General features: G+C 42.7%; 1 protein-coding gene across 2 annotated transcripts in view; it reads right to left on the reverse strand.

The window, feature by feature from the left end:
• LOC129821060 (pre-mRNA-splicing factor CWC22 homolog) overlaps positions 1 to 17,826 on the reverse strand; it is a 60,686-nt gene that overhangs the window by 27,336 nt on the left and 15,524 nt on the right. For both annotated transcript variants that reach the window (XM_055878309.1, XM_055878308.1), the window contains exons 10-14: positions 17,386 to 17,592; positions 10,363 to 10,425; positions 9,945 to 10,049; positions 9,014 to 9,098; positions 2,310 to 2,370 (exon numbers count right to left, since the gene is read on the reverse strand). In XM_055878309.1, the coding sequence (XP_055734284.1) occupies positions 2,310 to 2,370; positions 9,014 to 9,098; positions 9,945 to 10,049; positions 10,363 to 10,425; positions 17,386 to 17,592 (521 nt within the window). The remainder of the gene's footprint in view (positions 1 to 2,309; positions 2,371 to 9,013; positions 9,099 to 9,944; positions 10,050 to 10,362; positions 10,426 to 17,385; positions 17,593 to 17,826) is intronic.

Consider the following 17,826-nt stretch of genomic DNA (forward strand, 5'->3'; position numbering starts at 1 on the left):
ACTGCCCGAGTTATACCAGGAACGCACAATCCCTCCATCAGTGCTCAGACTGTCCGCAATAGGCTGAGAGATGCTGGACTGAGGGCTTGTAGGCCAGTTGTAAGGCAGGTCCTCACCAGACATCACCAGCAACAGCGTCGCTTATGGGCACAAACCCACCGTCGCTGGACCAGACAGGACTGGCAAAAAGTGTTCTTCACTGACGAGTCGCGGTTTTGTCTCACCAAGGGTTATGGTCGGATTTGCATTTTTCGTTGAAGGAATGAGCGTTAAACCGAGGCCTGTACTCTAGAGTGGGATCGATTTGGAGGTGGAGGGTCCGTCATGGTCTGGAGCGGTGTGTCACAGCATCATCGGACTGAGCTTGTTGTCATTGCAGGCAATCTCAATGCTGTGCGTTACAGGGAAGACATCCTTCTCCCTCATGTGGTACCCTTCCTGCAGGCTAATCCTGACATGACAATGCCACCAGCCATACTGCTCGTTCTGTGCGTGATTTCCTGCAAGACAGGAATGTCAGTGTTCTGCCATGGCCAGCAAAGAGCCCGGATCTAAATCCCATTGAGCACGTCTGGGACCTGTTGGATCGGAGGGTGTGGGCTAGGACCATTCCATCCAGAAATGTCCGGGAACTTGCAGGTGACTTGGTGGAAGAGTGGGGTAACATCTCACAGCAAGAACTGGCCAATCTGGTGCAGTCCATGAGGAAGTGATGCAGTGCAGTACTTAATGCAGCTGCTGGCCACACCAGATACCGACTGTTACTTTTGATTTTGACACCCCCCCCCCCCCCCCTTTGTTCAGTGACACATTATTCTATTCCTGTTAGTCACATGTCTGTGGAACTTGTTCAGTTTATGTCTGTTGTTGAATCTTGTTATGTTCACACAAATATTTACACGTTAAGTTTAATGAAAATAAACGCAGTTGACAGCGAGAGGACGTTTATTTTTTTTCTGCGTTTATAAGGAGGAGTGGGGCAGGAAGTGGCAGAGTAAACTAGGCCCTACTTCCAAAAGTTATCGTAGTCAAGCCTAAATCTCTATTACCCAGGTGATGATTGATGCTCAACAGTCTGAGCTGGACCAAGTGACCAGTAAACAATTACAATCAAGGTCTGGATGACAGCCATGAGAAAATAGAACTTTGGCAGAATCCTGATTGTCTTCATCTCACAATGATGTTTTGGAACACAGCAGCATATGTTCTAGAATCTATTATAAAAGATCATGTTGATGTAGAAGCGTTGATCAAAATACAGTCATCGGTTCAGAGAACATGCTCATTAAAATACCACGTTACAAAAACATGAACCAAGTAGTCTAGTATTTCATTTATTCATGAGCAAAAAAAGAAAAATACAAGCTTAAGAAAAACAGTATAGCTATAGTACTATATGAATACAGCTGTAAACTTGGTCATGCACAACTCTATTCCTACACAAAATAACTAGATGGGCACAAACTGATTAATTATTTGGATGTTAAAAGTGACCTAGCAGTAAGCTCACAAAAGCAGCCATTTGATATGTTATACAACTGCTAGCCCTGTGGCTATATAGCACAGTGTACCCATGATATACACCTCAGTGATTTCTTTATAAAGCAGGGACAAGACAGATGTATCAAAGACACCTGGGTATATTTTCTTACACATCACAGCTTTATTTTCAACACTTATTTCTTATGGAAGTAGCCAACTTACAATTGCATAAAATACCAAATATAGTACAGGTACATGAGAGTGATCACATAATATTATTTCCACCCACAACCATGTGTACTGTAGGCTGGCCACGAGAAAACATGACCTATCGCACAGCTATTTTAAGGTAACATAAATCACAGGCAGTAAATCACTGAGTTGCATTACATAAAACGTGTAGGTGCATTAACGGTGTGTAGGATGTCTCTAAACCTCTCCTCTCTACTGGGGTTCTACTGTAAAGACTACAAGATATTGAAGCTTGTTATTACAATGTCCACAACTATGACAGTTAAAAATGGGACACTTCGGGGAAACAAACTACTTGATCGGCTAAATCATAGTGGGGAACACCCAGTTCCTAAATGAGGGCTTTCTTTGGCCTGGCGAAGACGCAAAACAAGGAAATTAAGATGACAAATGCTTCCCGAGTGACTGAAGAATCCAACAACCCAGCAGACCAGAAACTATTTAGATGAAGCTAAAAGTTTGGATAAACAGCTCTGGAAGCTCTTTAGATTAGATGGCCTTGATATGGCAATCTGGCAGCTAGGGGAAAAGTATACTGGTGGAAGGGTACTGGGAGGAGAAGTACTGTAACCTACCGTTTGGCTGTCAGGAAAGTCCATCTTGATCAATTTGTGGGCACACTCCTCAAAGTCCAAACTGTTGAAAGAAGAGAAACTTGAATTTCCTATTCATCATGACTTAATAAGACAATAATAATTAGCCAATAAGTGCATAAGTTTGCATTATCATATTCCAAACAGCTTTATCATGCCATATGGACTAGGACAGAGTGTCCAGGTCATGTCTTTGCTTGGATGGAATTTTAAAATCATATCACACAGAAAAAATGAACTTTCTGCCCTCATGTTTATTTTAGAAGTACATTCAGTACGCATTTAGACTTTATATATCCATTAACAAACATGGGGAAGATAATGTCTTATTTTGTTGTTTGATCACTTTGGAAAATTCCATCCAACCCAACTGCATTTAAGAAGCAGGCAAGACTGCATTCTGCAGACATGGTGTAAAACTGTAGTAAACACCATGGACCTCTCATTTCATTCATACATTTCCACCATCATTCTGAATATCTTCTCTAACCGCTGACAAACCCAGACAGACACACTGCTGAGCCAACGTGTCGATCCACGCGTTCCAAAACCACACAACACTCTAGAAAACTGTCCTGACCATTTCATTTACCATGACTAGACAGGGGAATTCTGATGGGACGCTGTTAAAACACAGAGGTTGGATAATCCCAGTGACGGTTATATAGCCTTCTTCAATACATGTGACATGCCATACATGTTATTAAATCACATTCATAAAGGACAATTTGTATAAGCTTCTTTTGAAAGAGACACTGATCTGCGTGGAACTCCGCAGGTTATGCATCAAAATGGCTATATTCATGCATCCGTAGAGGTAAAACGCTAGAGAGCAAGGACTCATCTAATTTCCTATGTAATCACTTATCAGGGTTCCTAAAGTTCAGTCCTCTCTCCACGTTGATGCTACTGCCTTTCTACCAGCTGGAACAGATAACCTTCTCACACTACAGAGCCAAACCCAGATAGGCCAAGTGGAGTTGAACTGGGCCAATGTGAGCCAAAAATAGCCAAGCCAGCCCAGTTCGATTCAGGTCGGCACAATGTGAAAAGGCTAAGAGAGAACAAGGACCACAGAACTACCTCTTTCAGATTGAGTACAGTGTGGCTATTTATCACACTGAGGCAGACAAGCAGGCCGGTCAACGGAAACTGATTTGATTATATCACAGAAATTATGGAAGAATTATTGAAAATGTGACAAACTAGGCTATGACAAACTACTTACCTTTACTGGAAGGCCACAAATATGCCAAATGTCTATGTCCCCATGCTATAAAAACGTGCATTGCAGTATGCAAACACATGTAATACAAAAATGTGGGAGGCCTACACCGCACATACAAATACTCAGCCTGTCTATTAGTGGCCTGAAGACGTTCATTCAGAAACCAGGTTAAAATAGACTGCACACACGTATAACCTCTTATCTGAAAGTGCTTAAGAGGAGAGGAGCTTTCAGCATCATCAACATATGACTGGTCACTGACTGGCCCTGCGGTAGTATGTCTGAGACAGTTGATGGCTATGCACTCTGCTCTTCCAAACAATGCGGTGTGTCTGATAGTAAGTGGATTGCTCTGCAGTGTCATCCTTCCACCTACATCGTCTTGAGAGTAAGTCTGCTCTGTTTTCTCCTTCCTACACCAGCTGGAAAAAGACCAGCTCAGATTTAGAGAAGCAAAATCTAAGAAAAATAGCAAACAATGGTTGCCATTCTCTTTGACCTCTATGGCCAGGTTTTACTCATTAGGCAGAAAATGGAAGAAACTGATTGGATTACCTGGACAAATGTATTGTTATGGTGTGCTTTAATGAAAAAGACCCAGCGCAACGAGAGAGAAAACTTCCCAAAAAGATGAAACTAGAGCATGGTGCATTCTGATCTTAGACTTCAGCAGGGCTGCTGCGTATGAATGAATAGCCTACTTCATCACTTGCTGCGGCAGTCTCCCTAACAGCAATGTTTTAGCTGGTCACTAAAACACTGTCTCTCTGGACATAGACAAGTCTGTTCTTCTTCAAATTTACCCCAACATCCCTTAACACAATGCTATTAAATTCTGCTCTGCAGAAGTCTGTGCCACTAAGAACTTAAACCTATAAAACGTTTTTATGCCAATTAATTATGAATGCGTGCAAAACAAAAATGTTCATTCAATTAAGAGAAAAACAACATTCCGCAAATACAGCTTTAAATAAACTGCATTCGTCGAGACTTGTCTATCTGCCGTGGACATGCAGTGATTTTCAGCCATCTAGGTTTGGCACAGAAGAAAAGTCTACTGCCCCATTTCTGCTCAAAACATCCCTGGAGCTGGACCCTTTCCCATTCTGTTGGGTTTGGCAGATCTAGTTTACTTTTCTTAACAGAAAAACGCACACACAAACCACACACGGACACACACAAAAAATAAGATGGATTTCAATAAGAGTTATTGAGTCATTTCAGTGAATCATTGCAAAAATTATAGCTAACTTGCGGATGCACTCTGCATTCACCCTATAAAACCTGTGAAAGAGTGGGAAAGGTTGAAAATCAGCATTTATCAAAATTAAAATGCATCAAAAAGGGGTTTCTGGCCAAAGTAGGCAGTAAGTTATGTGCAGAATAATTTGTATGGGGTATGCAATGTAAGTAGTGTAAAAACGGCAAGTCAGCCAAGCTAGCACAATGATGCTGAAACTTGGAATGAGAGAGGCACATTGATGGTTCATTTGAATTACAAAATGTGATCATTTCACCACTTCACCTGGCTTGGGAGGGCTCAGTGACAGCTGGGAAACATTACAGCACGTCTAATCTTTTTAACACACACACACACGAGACTGAGGTTATTGGAAACACACACCATGCTAACCAGATCCTGATACTTGATAAACAGAGGATGGGCTGCAGTAAGTGGGCTGCACAATTAATTTAATTTTAATAGAAACTGTGACTTTGACATGTGCAATATGCAAATCGCAATATGTTTGTCGTCTCTATCCAGTCACCCTCGCTTTCATGCAGCTGCTTGCTTCCGACAACCCAAGTCCCACCCCTTGTCACTCAAGCAGGCACAGCTGGCTGTTAGAGTCACTCACTCAGCTTGAGTCGGCATGCTTCTGTTTGCTTCTTCGTGTCAATCCACATGTTTTCTGTATTAGACTATTTGTTTTTGTATCTTTATCTCTGCAAACAGCTAGTTAGTTAAAGCTGCACAACACGTGCCTCCCCAAAAACGTGTTAGCTTCTTATGTTCATTTCTCTAATACAGGCTGCTGCCAGTGACTGAGGCCACATGTTGTTTGTGCAACGACATGTTCTGGGTCAGAGAAGAACATGTGAAGCGTATTCTAAAATCTTGTCTGAATATAACATCTCTATTCAAAATGTATTTCGGGTCTCCTGGGAAACACTGACCAACACTTTGGATTCTACCCTGTCACAACTCCTTCTATATGGTCTTTTTTATTAGTTGTCATGCCGAACACCAGCCATATAATTAGAATAGCCTACTCATTCTATTTCTATGATTCCAGCCTGAATTCAATCTGTTTTTTCTCTCACCCATCTACACACAATACCCCATAATGACAAATAAAAAATATGTTTTTAGAAATAATAACAAATATATTGAAAATGAAATACAGAAATCTAATTCACAAGTATTCACACCCGAGTCAATACTATGTAGAAGCACCTTTGGCGACGATTACAGCTTTGGTTTCTACCCTGTGACAACTTCTACTATTTGGTCTTTTTTATTTGTTGTCATGCCAAACACCAGCCATAACAGCTATGAGTCGTCTTGGGTAAGTCTGCATCAGCTTTGCACATCTGGATTTGGGGATTTTCTCCCATTCTTCCCTGCAGATTTTCTCAAGCTCTGTTAAGTGAGATGGGGAGCTGCAGTGACCAGCAATCCTCAAGTCATTCCATGGATTTTCAATGGGATTCAAGTCTGCGCTTTGGCTGGGCCACTCAAGTACTTTCACATTCTTGTTCTGAAGCCATTCCAGCTTTGCTTAGGCTGTATGCATTGTCCTGTTGGAACGTAAACCTTCGCCCCAGTCTAAGGTCATTTGCACTCTGAAGCTGCCACCACCATGCTTCATGGTAGGGATGGTGTTAGACGGGTGATGAGCTGTGCCTGGTTTTCTCCAGACATAACGCTTTGCATTCAGGCCAGAGTTACATTTTTGTCTCATTAGACTACAGAATCTTTTGTCTTACACTCTGACTCTATCACGTGCCTTTTTGCAAACTCCAGGTGTGCTGTCATGTGCCTTATCTCAGGAGTGGCTTCCGTCTGGCCACTCTACAGCACTTCACCAATCTGAGCTTTATGGTAGAGTATTGTCCTTCTGGCAGGTTCTCCCATCTCAGCCAAAGAACTATGTAGTTATGTCAGAGTGGTCATAGGTTTATTGGTCACCTCCCTGACCAAGGGCCTTCTTGCCCAGTTCCCCAGTTTGTTAGGTCTAGGCTGGGAAAATCCATAATTCTTCTATTTCCCAACTTTTAACACTCAAGAATGTTTTATACCCTTCCCCAGATATATAGTACCAGTAAAAAGTTGACACACCTACTCATTCCAGGGTTTTTCTTTATTTGTTACTATTTTCTACATTGTAGAATAATAATGAAGACATCAAAATTACGAAAAAACATATGGAATCATGTAGTAACCAAGAAAGTGTTAAACAAATCAAAATATATTTTAAATTTGAGATTCTTCAACGTAGCCACCTTTTGCCTTGAAGACAGCTTTGCACACTCTTGGCATTCTCAACCACCTTCACTTGGAATGTTTTTCCAACATTCTTGAAGGAGTTCCCACATATGCTGAGCATTTGTTGGCTGCTTTTCCTTCACTCTGCGGTCCAACTCCTTGGTCCACAGACATCGGGTGATTGTGGAGGCCAGGTCATCTAACGCAGCACTTCATCACTCTCCTTGGTCAAATAGCCCTTACACAGCCAGGGGGTGTGTTGGGTCATTGTCCTGCTGAAAAACAAATAATAGTGGGACTAAGCCAGATGGGATGGCGTGTCGCTACAGAATGCTGTGGTAGCCATGATGGTTCAGTGTGCCTTAAATTCTAAATAAATCACTGACAGCGTCACCAGCAAAGTACACCCCACACCTCCTCCTCTATGCGTCACTGTAGGAACCACACATGCGGAGATCATTCTTTCACCTACTCAGCATCTCACAAAGACATGGCGGTTGGAACCAAAAATCGCAAATTTGGACTCATCATACCAGTCTAATGTCCATTGCTGGTGTTTCTTGGCCCAAGCAAGTCTTCTTATTGGTGTCCTTTAGTAGTGGTTTCTTTGCAGCAATTTGACCATGAAGGCCTGATTCACGCAGTCTCCTCTGTTACTTGAAACGGTGAAGCATTTATTTGGGCTGCAATTTCTGAGGCTGGTAACTAATGAACTTATTGTCTGCAGCAGAGAACTCTTGAGTATTCCGTTCCTGTGGCGGTCCTCATGAGATCAGTTCATCATCATTCATCAGTTCATGAGATCATCAGTTTCATCATAGCGGTTGATAGGTTTTGCGACTGCACTTGAAGAAACGTTCAAAGTTCTTGAAAAAAAAAATATATATATATATGTAACCTTTATTTAACCAGGTAGGCACGCTGCAAAAATGTTCCAGATTGACTGACCTTCATGTCTTAAAGTAATGATGGACTGTCCTTTCTCTTTGCTTATTTGAACTGTTCTTGCCATAATATGGACTTGGTCTTTTACCAAATAGGGCCATCTTCTGTATACCACCCCTACCTTGTCACAACACAAGTGATTGGCTCAAACACATTAAAATAAATAAATTCCACAAATTAACTTTTAACACGGCATACCTGTTAATTGAAATGCATTCCAGGGGACCTCATGAAGCTGGTTGAGAGAATGCCAAGTGTGCAAAGCTGTCGTCAAAGCAAAGGGTGGCTACTTTGAAGAATCTAAAATGTATTTTGATTTGTTTAACACTTTTTTGGTTACTACATGATTCCATATGTGTTATTTCATAGTTTTGATGTCTTCACTATTGTTCTACAACTTAGAAAACAGTAAAAATAAAGAAAAAACGTGGAATGAGTAAGTGTCCAAACTTTTGACTGGTACTGTATTCCTCATCACAATTCTAGGAGATCTATGGACAGTTCCTTGGACTTCGTGGTATAGTTTCTGCTCTGACATGCACCGTCAGCTGTGGGACCTTACAGAGACAGGTGTGTTGAATTGGCCACTGGTGGGCTCCAAGTTCTAGTGACATCAAGGATGATCAAAAGAAATTGGATGCACCTGTGCTCAATTTAGAGTGTCATAGCAAAGGGGTGTGTATACTTAAGTAAACAAAATATTTATATTTTCAGTAAATATGCTAGGGTGAGAGTAAAAAAATAAATGTAATCCATTTTGAATTCAGGCTGAAACAACAAAATGTGGAATAAGTCAAGGGGTATGAATACTTTAAGGCATATATGCCATTTAGCAGATGCTTTTATTCAAAGTGACTTACAGTCATGCGTTCATACATATTCTCTGTATGGGTTGTCCCGGGGATCAAAGTGTTTTGATCTAAATTGCAATAAATATTGACAATCGCAGTCTTTGTAAACAAATAGATTTTTGGCACATATCGTGCAGCGCCTAACACACACATGCACAGCACAACTACCCACCTTGACTGGATGGCGAGATAGATGGTACGGCGAAATGCGACTAGGTTGACTTCCGTCTGGTCAAAGATGGTGACTTTCTCTGCTTCTATAAAAGGAAAACAGTACATAGTTATAAGGATGAAGGAGGGCTGTATTGATTGTTACACTGTCAGGTATTGTCATGCTATCGGTCTCCACACAGAGGTCAATCTGTTTGTCTCACTCATTCTTTTGGGATTTATTTCCATTTCTCAAGCATGGCTTTGCCAATGCCTAAGTTGTGTGTTTGATTCCCGCAAGATACTAAAGATGAATGCACTTACTGAAGTGGATAAAAGTGTCCAAGTGGCATGTATTATAATAATAAAACTAAGGTCATTCAAGTTGATACAAAGTTTAATAAATAGAGTGCCGAAGTGTTCTGACAGACCATCTAGGAGAGAGCAGTCAGTGAAACGTAAAAGCAGTGACCGATCTCTTGCTTGCCGGATAGTATGGAGACACTGAGACATGACCATGTGCATCCCCAAATGGGACCCAATTCCCTATATAAGGGACTACTTTTGACCAGAACCCATTATAGTGCATTATATAGGGAATAGGACGCCATTTGGGATGCACACAGAGATTCAGAGGTCTCCTTCCTACCTAATGGTCTTGGTATGCAGTGCATTTCCTTTGCAGTACTGAGCCACTGGGGATGATGAGATTTCTGGGGCAGATTACCTCTGGGACCATCAAGGACAGCCAAGGCCACCACTATAACCACCACTGTCCCCAAGTTACCGCAGTACAGAACACGTCACTGAACTGAGCACTGTTAACATAACAGTATCCTTCCTCTTGTCACATGTTTAGGGTTTTTACCATACTCTTTGTAATTGTTGAATGTCAGTGTCCTTCTGTGTTAATCTTTGTGATATCTCAAATAAAAAAGATGTTGCATGCATACCATCTCCACCCTCTTCCCCCTCCTTTTCTCCATCATTATCATCATCTTCATCATCACTTCCATTGGCATCCTCTCCAGAGTCGCTGCTGCCCTCATCCAGGATCTCTGAGAAAAGAGATGGTCATATGACATACTGTACACTAAAACACATTACTTTCTCCAACATTTGTATTTATTTAACCAGGTATGTCATGGAGAACACCATCTTCCACAATAACTATCTGAAATTATGGCACAGTATGGTGGAATTCAGTTGATCATACAGACTTTATACAATGTAGTAGCTGCAACATTAGCTAGGTAGCTGCCAGACAACGATAACCTATTACACATTAAACCATATTCAGTTCAAAGTCAAATGTTTTGCTTTGCCTTAAGGCAATAATTGGCATTGTGATCCATCCATCTAGCAACTCACCCTTTTTAATTGCTTTGTACTTCTCCTCGTTCTCCAAGAAGTCTGTATCCATCTTAAAGACATCTGCAAGATACAGAACATTATTGTTTTTAATAGCAACCATTTGTTTGCAATTACTCCATTCCAGAGCAATTAAAATCATTGCAAATGAGCCACAATGAGAAGTAATTACCCATAAAAACACTCATTGTGTATTAGGATGCATTTCATATCAGGGCTTAAAGTGATAATGGCTTTCTTTTCTTCTCTTGCACCCTGAAGGACGCTTGTATAGATTTTCCAATTAGGACAAGTGTGTATGTGCTGAAGCTACAGAAAATATGTTCATCATCTGTAGAATTGAACAAACATAAATAAAAAGAAGCGGAATCTTAATGTCAGTCTGAAAATATAACCCTCTTTTACGAGAGAGAGAGAGCGAGGGAGTGAGAGAGAGCAGAGGCGAACGCTGTGATTTCTCTCCTACCAGGGAACATCATTCCACACTGGGACATCTAGAGAGACTGATAGAGGAAACCCCCAGCTATACCAGTATAGTTAGCTCAGAATCCTTAGGGACCTAAAGGACAGCAGGTGAATTGGCTGAATAATGGGACAGGGTATTCTCTCTCCCCTGGCAATGAACATGCTGAAAACTAAGCCATCACAGATACGGCTCAATCGAATTTTCTTAAAAACATGTTCTCACCTTGTCTCCTCCCCTTCATTTACACAGATTCGAATAGACTTGATAGTTGACAACCACATGGTGGAAGCTAACCATTGGCTGGCTTTCACATTGTCAGTTATTTCAGAACAGCGCAATTAAGTAGGGTGAGTATAGGACTGTTGTGGTGACCATATTACTTCCACACCGGCAGTCACGAATCAGTCAAATTCCACAACAAATTGTATTGGTCACATACACATGGTTAGCAGATGTTAATGCAAGTGTAGCGAAATGCTTGTGCTTCTAGTTCCGACCATGCAGGAATATCTAACAATTTCACAACAACTACCTTACACACACAAGTGTAAAGGAATGAATAAGAATACGTACATATAAATATATGGATGAGCGATGGCCGAACGGCATAGGCAATATGCAGTAGAGGGTATAGAGTACAGTATATACATATGGGATGAGTAATGTAGGGTATGTAAACATTATATAAAGTGGCATTGTTTAAAGTGACACATTTATTACATCCAATTTTTTATTATTAAAGTGGCTAGAGATTTGAGTCAGTATGTTGGCAGCAGCTGCTCAATGTTAGTGATGGCTGTTTAACAGTCTGATGGCCTTGAGATAGCTGTTTCAGTCTCTCGGTCCCAGCTTTGATGCACCTGTACTGACCCCGCCTTCTGGGTGATAGCGGGGTGAACAGGCAGTGGCCCGGATGGTTGTTGTCCTTGATCTTTTTGGCCTTCCTGTGATATCGGGTGATGTAGGTGTCCTGGAGAGCAGGTAGTTTGCCCCCGGTGATGCTTTGTGCAGACCTCACTACCCCTCTGGAGAACCTTACGGTTGTGGGCGGAGCAGTTGCCATACCAGGCGGTGATACAGCCCGACAGGATGCTCTCGGTTGTGCATCTGAAAAGTTGGTGAGTTTTTTTGGTGACAAGCCAAATTTCTTCAGCCTCCTGAGGTTGAAGAGGCGCTGTTGCGCCTTCTTCGCCACGCTGTCTGTGTGGGTGGACCATTTCAGTTTGTCCGTGATGTGTATGCAGAGGAACTTGAAGCTTTCCACCTTCTCGTCGATGTGGATAGGGGGGTGCTCCCTCTGCTGTTTCCTGAAGTCCACGATCATCTCTTTTGGTTTGTTGACGTTGAGTGTGAGGTTATTTTCCTGACACCACACTTCGAGGGCCCTCACCTTGTCGTTGTTGGTAATCAAGCCTACCACTGTAGTGTCGTCTGCAAACTTGATGATTGAGTTGGAGGCGTGCATGGCCACACAGTCATGAGTGAACAGGGAGTACATGAGAGGGCTGAGAACGCACCCTTGTGGGGCCCCAGTGTTGAGTTTCAGCGGGGTGGAGATGTTGTTTCCTACCCTCACCACCTGGGGGCAGCCCGTCAGAAAGTCCAGAATCCAGTTGCACAGGGCGGTGTCGAGACCCAGGGTCTCGAGCTTATTGACGAGTTTGGGGGTGCTATGGTGTTAAATGCTGAGCTGTAGTTGATGAACAGCATTCTTACATAGGTATTCCTCTTGTCCAGATGGGTTAGGGCAGTGTGATTGCATCGTCTGTGGACCAATTGGGGCGGTAAGTGGGTCTAGGGTGTTAGGTAAGGTATAGGTGATATGATCCTTGACTAGTCTCTCAAAGCACTTCATGATGACAGAAGTGAGTGCTAGTCGTTTAGATCAGTTACCTTAGCTATCTTGGGAACAGGAACAATGATGGCCCTCTTGAAGCATGTGGGAACAGCAGACTGTGATACGGATTGATTATGTCCGTAAACACACCAGCCAGCTGGTCTGCGCATGCTCCGAGTACACGGCTAGGGAGCCTTGCGAGGGTTAACACGTTTAAATGTTTTACTCACGTTGGCTGCGGTGAAGGAGAGCCCACAGGTTTTTATAGCAGGCCATGTCAGTGGCACTGTATTGTCCTCAAAGCGAGCAAAGGTGTTTAGTTTGTCTGGGAGCAAGACGCAAGTGTCCGCGACGGGGCTGGTTTTCTTTTTGTAGTCCATGATTGACTGTAGACCCTGCCACATACGTCTCGTGTCTGAGCCGTTGAACTGTGACTCTACTTTGTCTCTATACTGACACTTAGCTTGTTTGATTGCCTTGCGGAGGGAATAGCTACACTGTTTGTATTTGGTCATGTTTCCGGTCGCCTTGCCATGATTAAAAGCATTGGTTTGCGCTTTGAGTTTTGCGTGAATGCTACCATCAATCCACCGTTTCTGGTTGGGGAAGATTTTAATAGTTACCGTGGGTACAACATCACCGATGCACTTGCTAATAAACTTGCACATCGAATCAGCGTATACATCAATGTTGTTGTCTGAGACTATCCGGAACATATACCAGTCCACGTGATCGAAGCAATCTTGAAGCGTGGAATCAGATTGGTCGGACCAGCGTTAAACAGACCTGAGCACGGGGAATTCCTGTTTCAGTTTCTGTCTATAGGCTGGGAGCAACAAAATGGAGTTGTGGTCAGATTTGTTGAAAGGGCGAGGGAAGGCTTTGTATGCGTCGCGGAAGTTAGAGTAGCAATGCTCCAGAATTTTGCCAGCCCGGGTCGCGCATTCAATATGCTGATAAAATTTAGGGAGCCTTGTTTTCAGATTAGCTTTGTTAAAATCCCCAGCTACAATAAATGCAGCCTCAGGATATGTGGTTTCCAGTTTATATAGAGTCCAATTAAGTTCTTTCAGGGCCGTCGAGGTGTCTGCTGAGGGGGGGGGGGGGGGGGGGGGGGGGGGGGGGGTATACACGGCTGTAATTATAATCGAAGAGAATTCTATTGTTAGATAATGCGGTCGGCATTTGACTGTAAGAAATTCTAGATCAGGTGAACAAAAGAACTTGAGTTCCTGTATGTTATGATTCCACCACGACTCGTTAATTATACAGCACACACCCCCGCCCTTCTTACCAGAGAGATTTGTTTCTGTCGGCGCGATGCGTGAAGAAACCGGGTGGCTGTACCGACTCTGGTAACGCATCCCGAGTGAACCATGTTTCCGTGAAACAGAGAATGTTACAATCTCTGATGTCTCTGGAAGGCAACCCTTGCTCGAATTTCGTCTACCTTGTTGTCAAGAGACCGGACATTGGCGAGTAGTATACTCGGGAGCGGTGAGCCCGTCTTCGAAGCCTGACCAGAAGACCGCTCCATCTGCGGCGCTGTTGTTTTGGGTCACGTATTGGGATCCGATCCATTGTCCTGGGTGGTGGTCCAAACAGAGGATTCGCTTCGGGAAAGTCGTATACCTGGTCGTAATGTTGGTAAGTTGACGTTGCTCTTATATCCAATAGTTCTTTCCGGCTATATGTAATAAGACTTAAGATTTCCTGTGGTAACAGTGTATGAAATAATACATTTAAAAAAACAAAATACTGCATAGTTTCCTAAGAAAGGAAAGCGAGGCGACCATCGCTGGCGGCGCCATATCACACACGTTTAGTCACGATAATTTGGCTTCTCCAAGCTCTGATGCGGCTGCTGGTCATTAGTAGCCTTCCAAACTTGCTAACTGCCTGGTACTCAGCACTCTATTGTTCCTCTAATCACTCTGACATCAATGCAAATGTATTAGAACATCTAATCAAACACTTAATGAGAGCCCATGAGCTGATGTTGCTCAACATTCTATAGGCTATGCAACTGTGGGAGAAAACAGAGTGATGGCCGCTAATAAAAAGAGGAGGATCCCAACAGCTTTCTAAAGGCTAGGACTACTATATTTATGTATCAACTTTACTAATATTAAGTACATTGCTTATATTTCCAACAGGAGTAAAGCCTACGTGAAAATAAACCATGGGGAAAAGTTTCCTCCATTTGGTATTTAAGTGCATAGATGACATTTATTTTTTCCCGCTGCCCCTATTTCGAGACAGGTGTATGATAATGGTCCATTCTAAATTAAATATCAGACATATGATTTGGTATATATAAAAGACAAGATTAAATCAAGAATAGTCTGATGGGTGACAATATTAGCCTATCACTTGTGAATTATATATTATCACTTGTGAATGATGCCCAGCATAAGGTAAGAAACAATGCCTTTTTTTGGGCAACTTTTTTGAATCAGTCGCACACTTTTTTTGAATAGCCTGGCCTATATGTTTTATATCACAACTAAAGTGGCCAAATAACTTCATAAAATGAAGCACATTAAAATCAGCTTTACAAGGGGTGTAAAGCCTAACTGGCATACACAAGCAGCGTGTGAGTTTCAAGTTTGTAGCTTGTGAGAAAGACCAGATCACGTGACGGAGAGCCATGTGAGTGAGAGATGCTTTGGATTGCGCAGAACACTCAGGGAGAAGGGCACAATGCAGCACTCTGGGCCACAAACGGCATGGATTTTTTTAGGGTGAATTACAGCCACAAAAGGGAAGCCGCCGTGAAATTCAAGGCATTATCAAGTGCTTGTCAAATTGTGAATGAGAGACTACTGGGGTGTGCACAGCATGCCCAAACAACAAAGCAGAGCTCATGCCTTTCAAGCAACGTATTTCAAATCATCATTAGTCTCATCATGCAGCATTACAATGTATTAAACATCTAAACATATAGACCAACATTGGTAGCACAACTAAAGTTACATTAATAACTCTAAATGAAGCATATAGGAGTACCTATTTCTTTGTTAACCGCTCAACACAGAATAGTCACGTGTGCGCACTCCCTCAAATCATTGAGAAAATATTTATATTTTATTCAGCATTGTTCAATTGTATTCTTCAGACTATAAAATAATTCCACGGAATTCTAAGCTAATCTTGTCTGCTAAATGAACTAGTGTAGCCCACAGCCATTTGGCATAGCCACATCAGGACAACTCATAGTATGCTATTCTGTTCTTCTGGAATAGACTACATTTTCCTCATATCATGCTTCTTTAGACCTGTGTAAAATAAATAATGGATTTATTGTGAAGGTGACTTTTTCTCTTGTAGGCTGTGCATAGGCTGGAAGCCAGCAGATTCTAAATGTGTTTATGTTAATTAACTGTCAATTAACGTGAGGACGACAGTTATTTGCTTGACAATCACCGGCTGAAGACATTTTGTGACCGCCACAGCCCTAGGTGAGGACACTTAGTTTTTTTATAAAGTCTTGGCTGGTTAGGCCTACAGTATGTGAAAGCCTGGGACTACCTTACTCAGGATATCTTCATGATTGTAGTCATCCTCTAGGGGCAGCATGGGTGTGAACTGACCCTACTAGGGACTCCCTACTAGAGGCTCCGGAGTGGCGCAGCGGCCTAAGGCAATGCATCTCAGTGCTAGAGGTGTCACTACAGACACCCTGGTTCGAATCCAGGCTCTATCACAACTGGCCGTGATTGCGAGTCCCATAGGGCAGCCCACAATTGGCCCAGCGTCATCCGGGTTTGGCCTGTATAGGCCGTCATTCTTAACTGACTTTCCTAGTTAAATAAAGGTTAAATAAATAAAAAATAAATATATATTCTATACACAGGGCCACTCAGTGGCCAGTTTAATTGGTACACCACCCCCCGTTCATAAAAATGGTTCTCTCCTACAGACAGTGAGTCACGTGGCCTGCTATATAAAGCAGGCAGACAGGCATTCAGTTACTGCTCGATTAAAAACAAGTGACCTAAGTGACATGGTATGATCGTCGGTGCCAGGCACACCGGTTCTAGTATCTCAGAAACGTCCGGCCTCCTGGGCTTTTCACGCACAACAGTGTCTAAGGTTTACCGAGAATGGTGAGAAACAAAAAACATCCAGCCAGCAGGAGTGCTGTGGCCAAAAACAACTTGTTGGTGAGAGATGTCGAAGGAGAAAGGCAAGAATAATGCAAGGTAACAGGCGGGCCACAAACAGGCAAATAACGGCGCAGTACAACAGTGGTGTGCAGAACGGCATCTTGGAACGCACAACTCGTCAGTCCTTGTCACAGATAGGCTACTGTAGCAGACGACCACACCGGGTTCTACTCCTATCGGCTAAAAACAACAAGAGGCTCCAGTTGGCACGCTATCACCAACACTGGATAATTGAGAAGTGGATAAACATTGCCTAGTCAGACGAATCCCGGTTCCTGTTGCATCATGCTGATGGCAGAGTAAGGATTTGGAGTAAGCAGCATGAGTCCATGGCCCCATCATGCCTGGTGTCAATGGTATAGGCTGGTGGCAATGGTGTGTGGAAGGTTTTACTGGCACACAATAGGTCACTTGATATCAATTAGCAACGTTTGAACGCCACACCTTGTAGAATCTATGCTCTGAAAGAATTTAGGCTGTTCTGGTGGCAAAGGGGGTCTGACCCGGTACTAGATGGGTGTACCTAATAAACATATTCTGTAGCATCTTACTGAGTATATCTTCTTGGTTGTAGTCGTCCTCTAGGGGCAGCATGTGTGTGAACTGATCTTCTTCCTCCACCAGGTCCAGCCCCTCTGGGACGATAGGGTGGTCCTTAAACCCATCCTTCCTGATGGCAAACATCACTTCGATCATGTACTGCACCCGCTTGTCAATCTCTGACTCGTGAAGGATGTTGCGCAGCCGCTCGAAAATGGCTGAAAACAGAAGAGACAGTGTTTGAATTAGATAACAAGCAAAATGGGATGTAAGAACACCAGAGAAATAAATAAATCCCTTGATTTCTCTGAATGAACTGTGATGGAGTGCTAAAAGGATTCTGTAGCTGTGATGGAACTAATGCTTCGCTCTTCTCTCCTCTCAAGCCTGTTCAAACTGTAAGAGCGGACGTGTTCTGTATAGCCATGAACCATTAATTCCCCTAGGGGAGA

This window comes from Salvelinus fontinalis, chromosome 23 (assembly GCF_029448725.1).
Source record: "Salvelinus fontinalis isolate EN_2023a chromosome 23, ASM2944872v1, whole genome shotgun sequence".
In the NCBI taxonomy this organism is placed as follows: Eukaryota; Metazoa; Chordata; class Actinopteri; order Salmoniformes; family Salmonidae; genus Salvelinus; species Salvelinus fontinalis.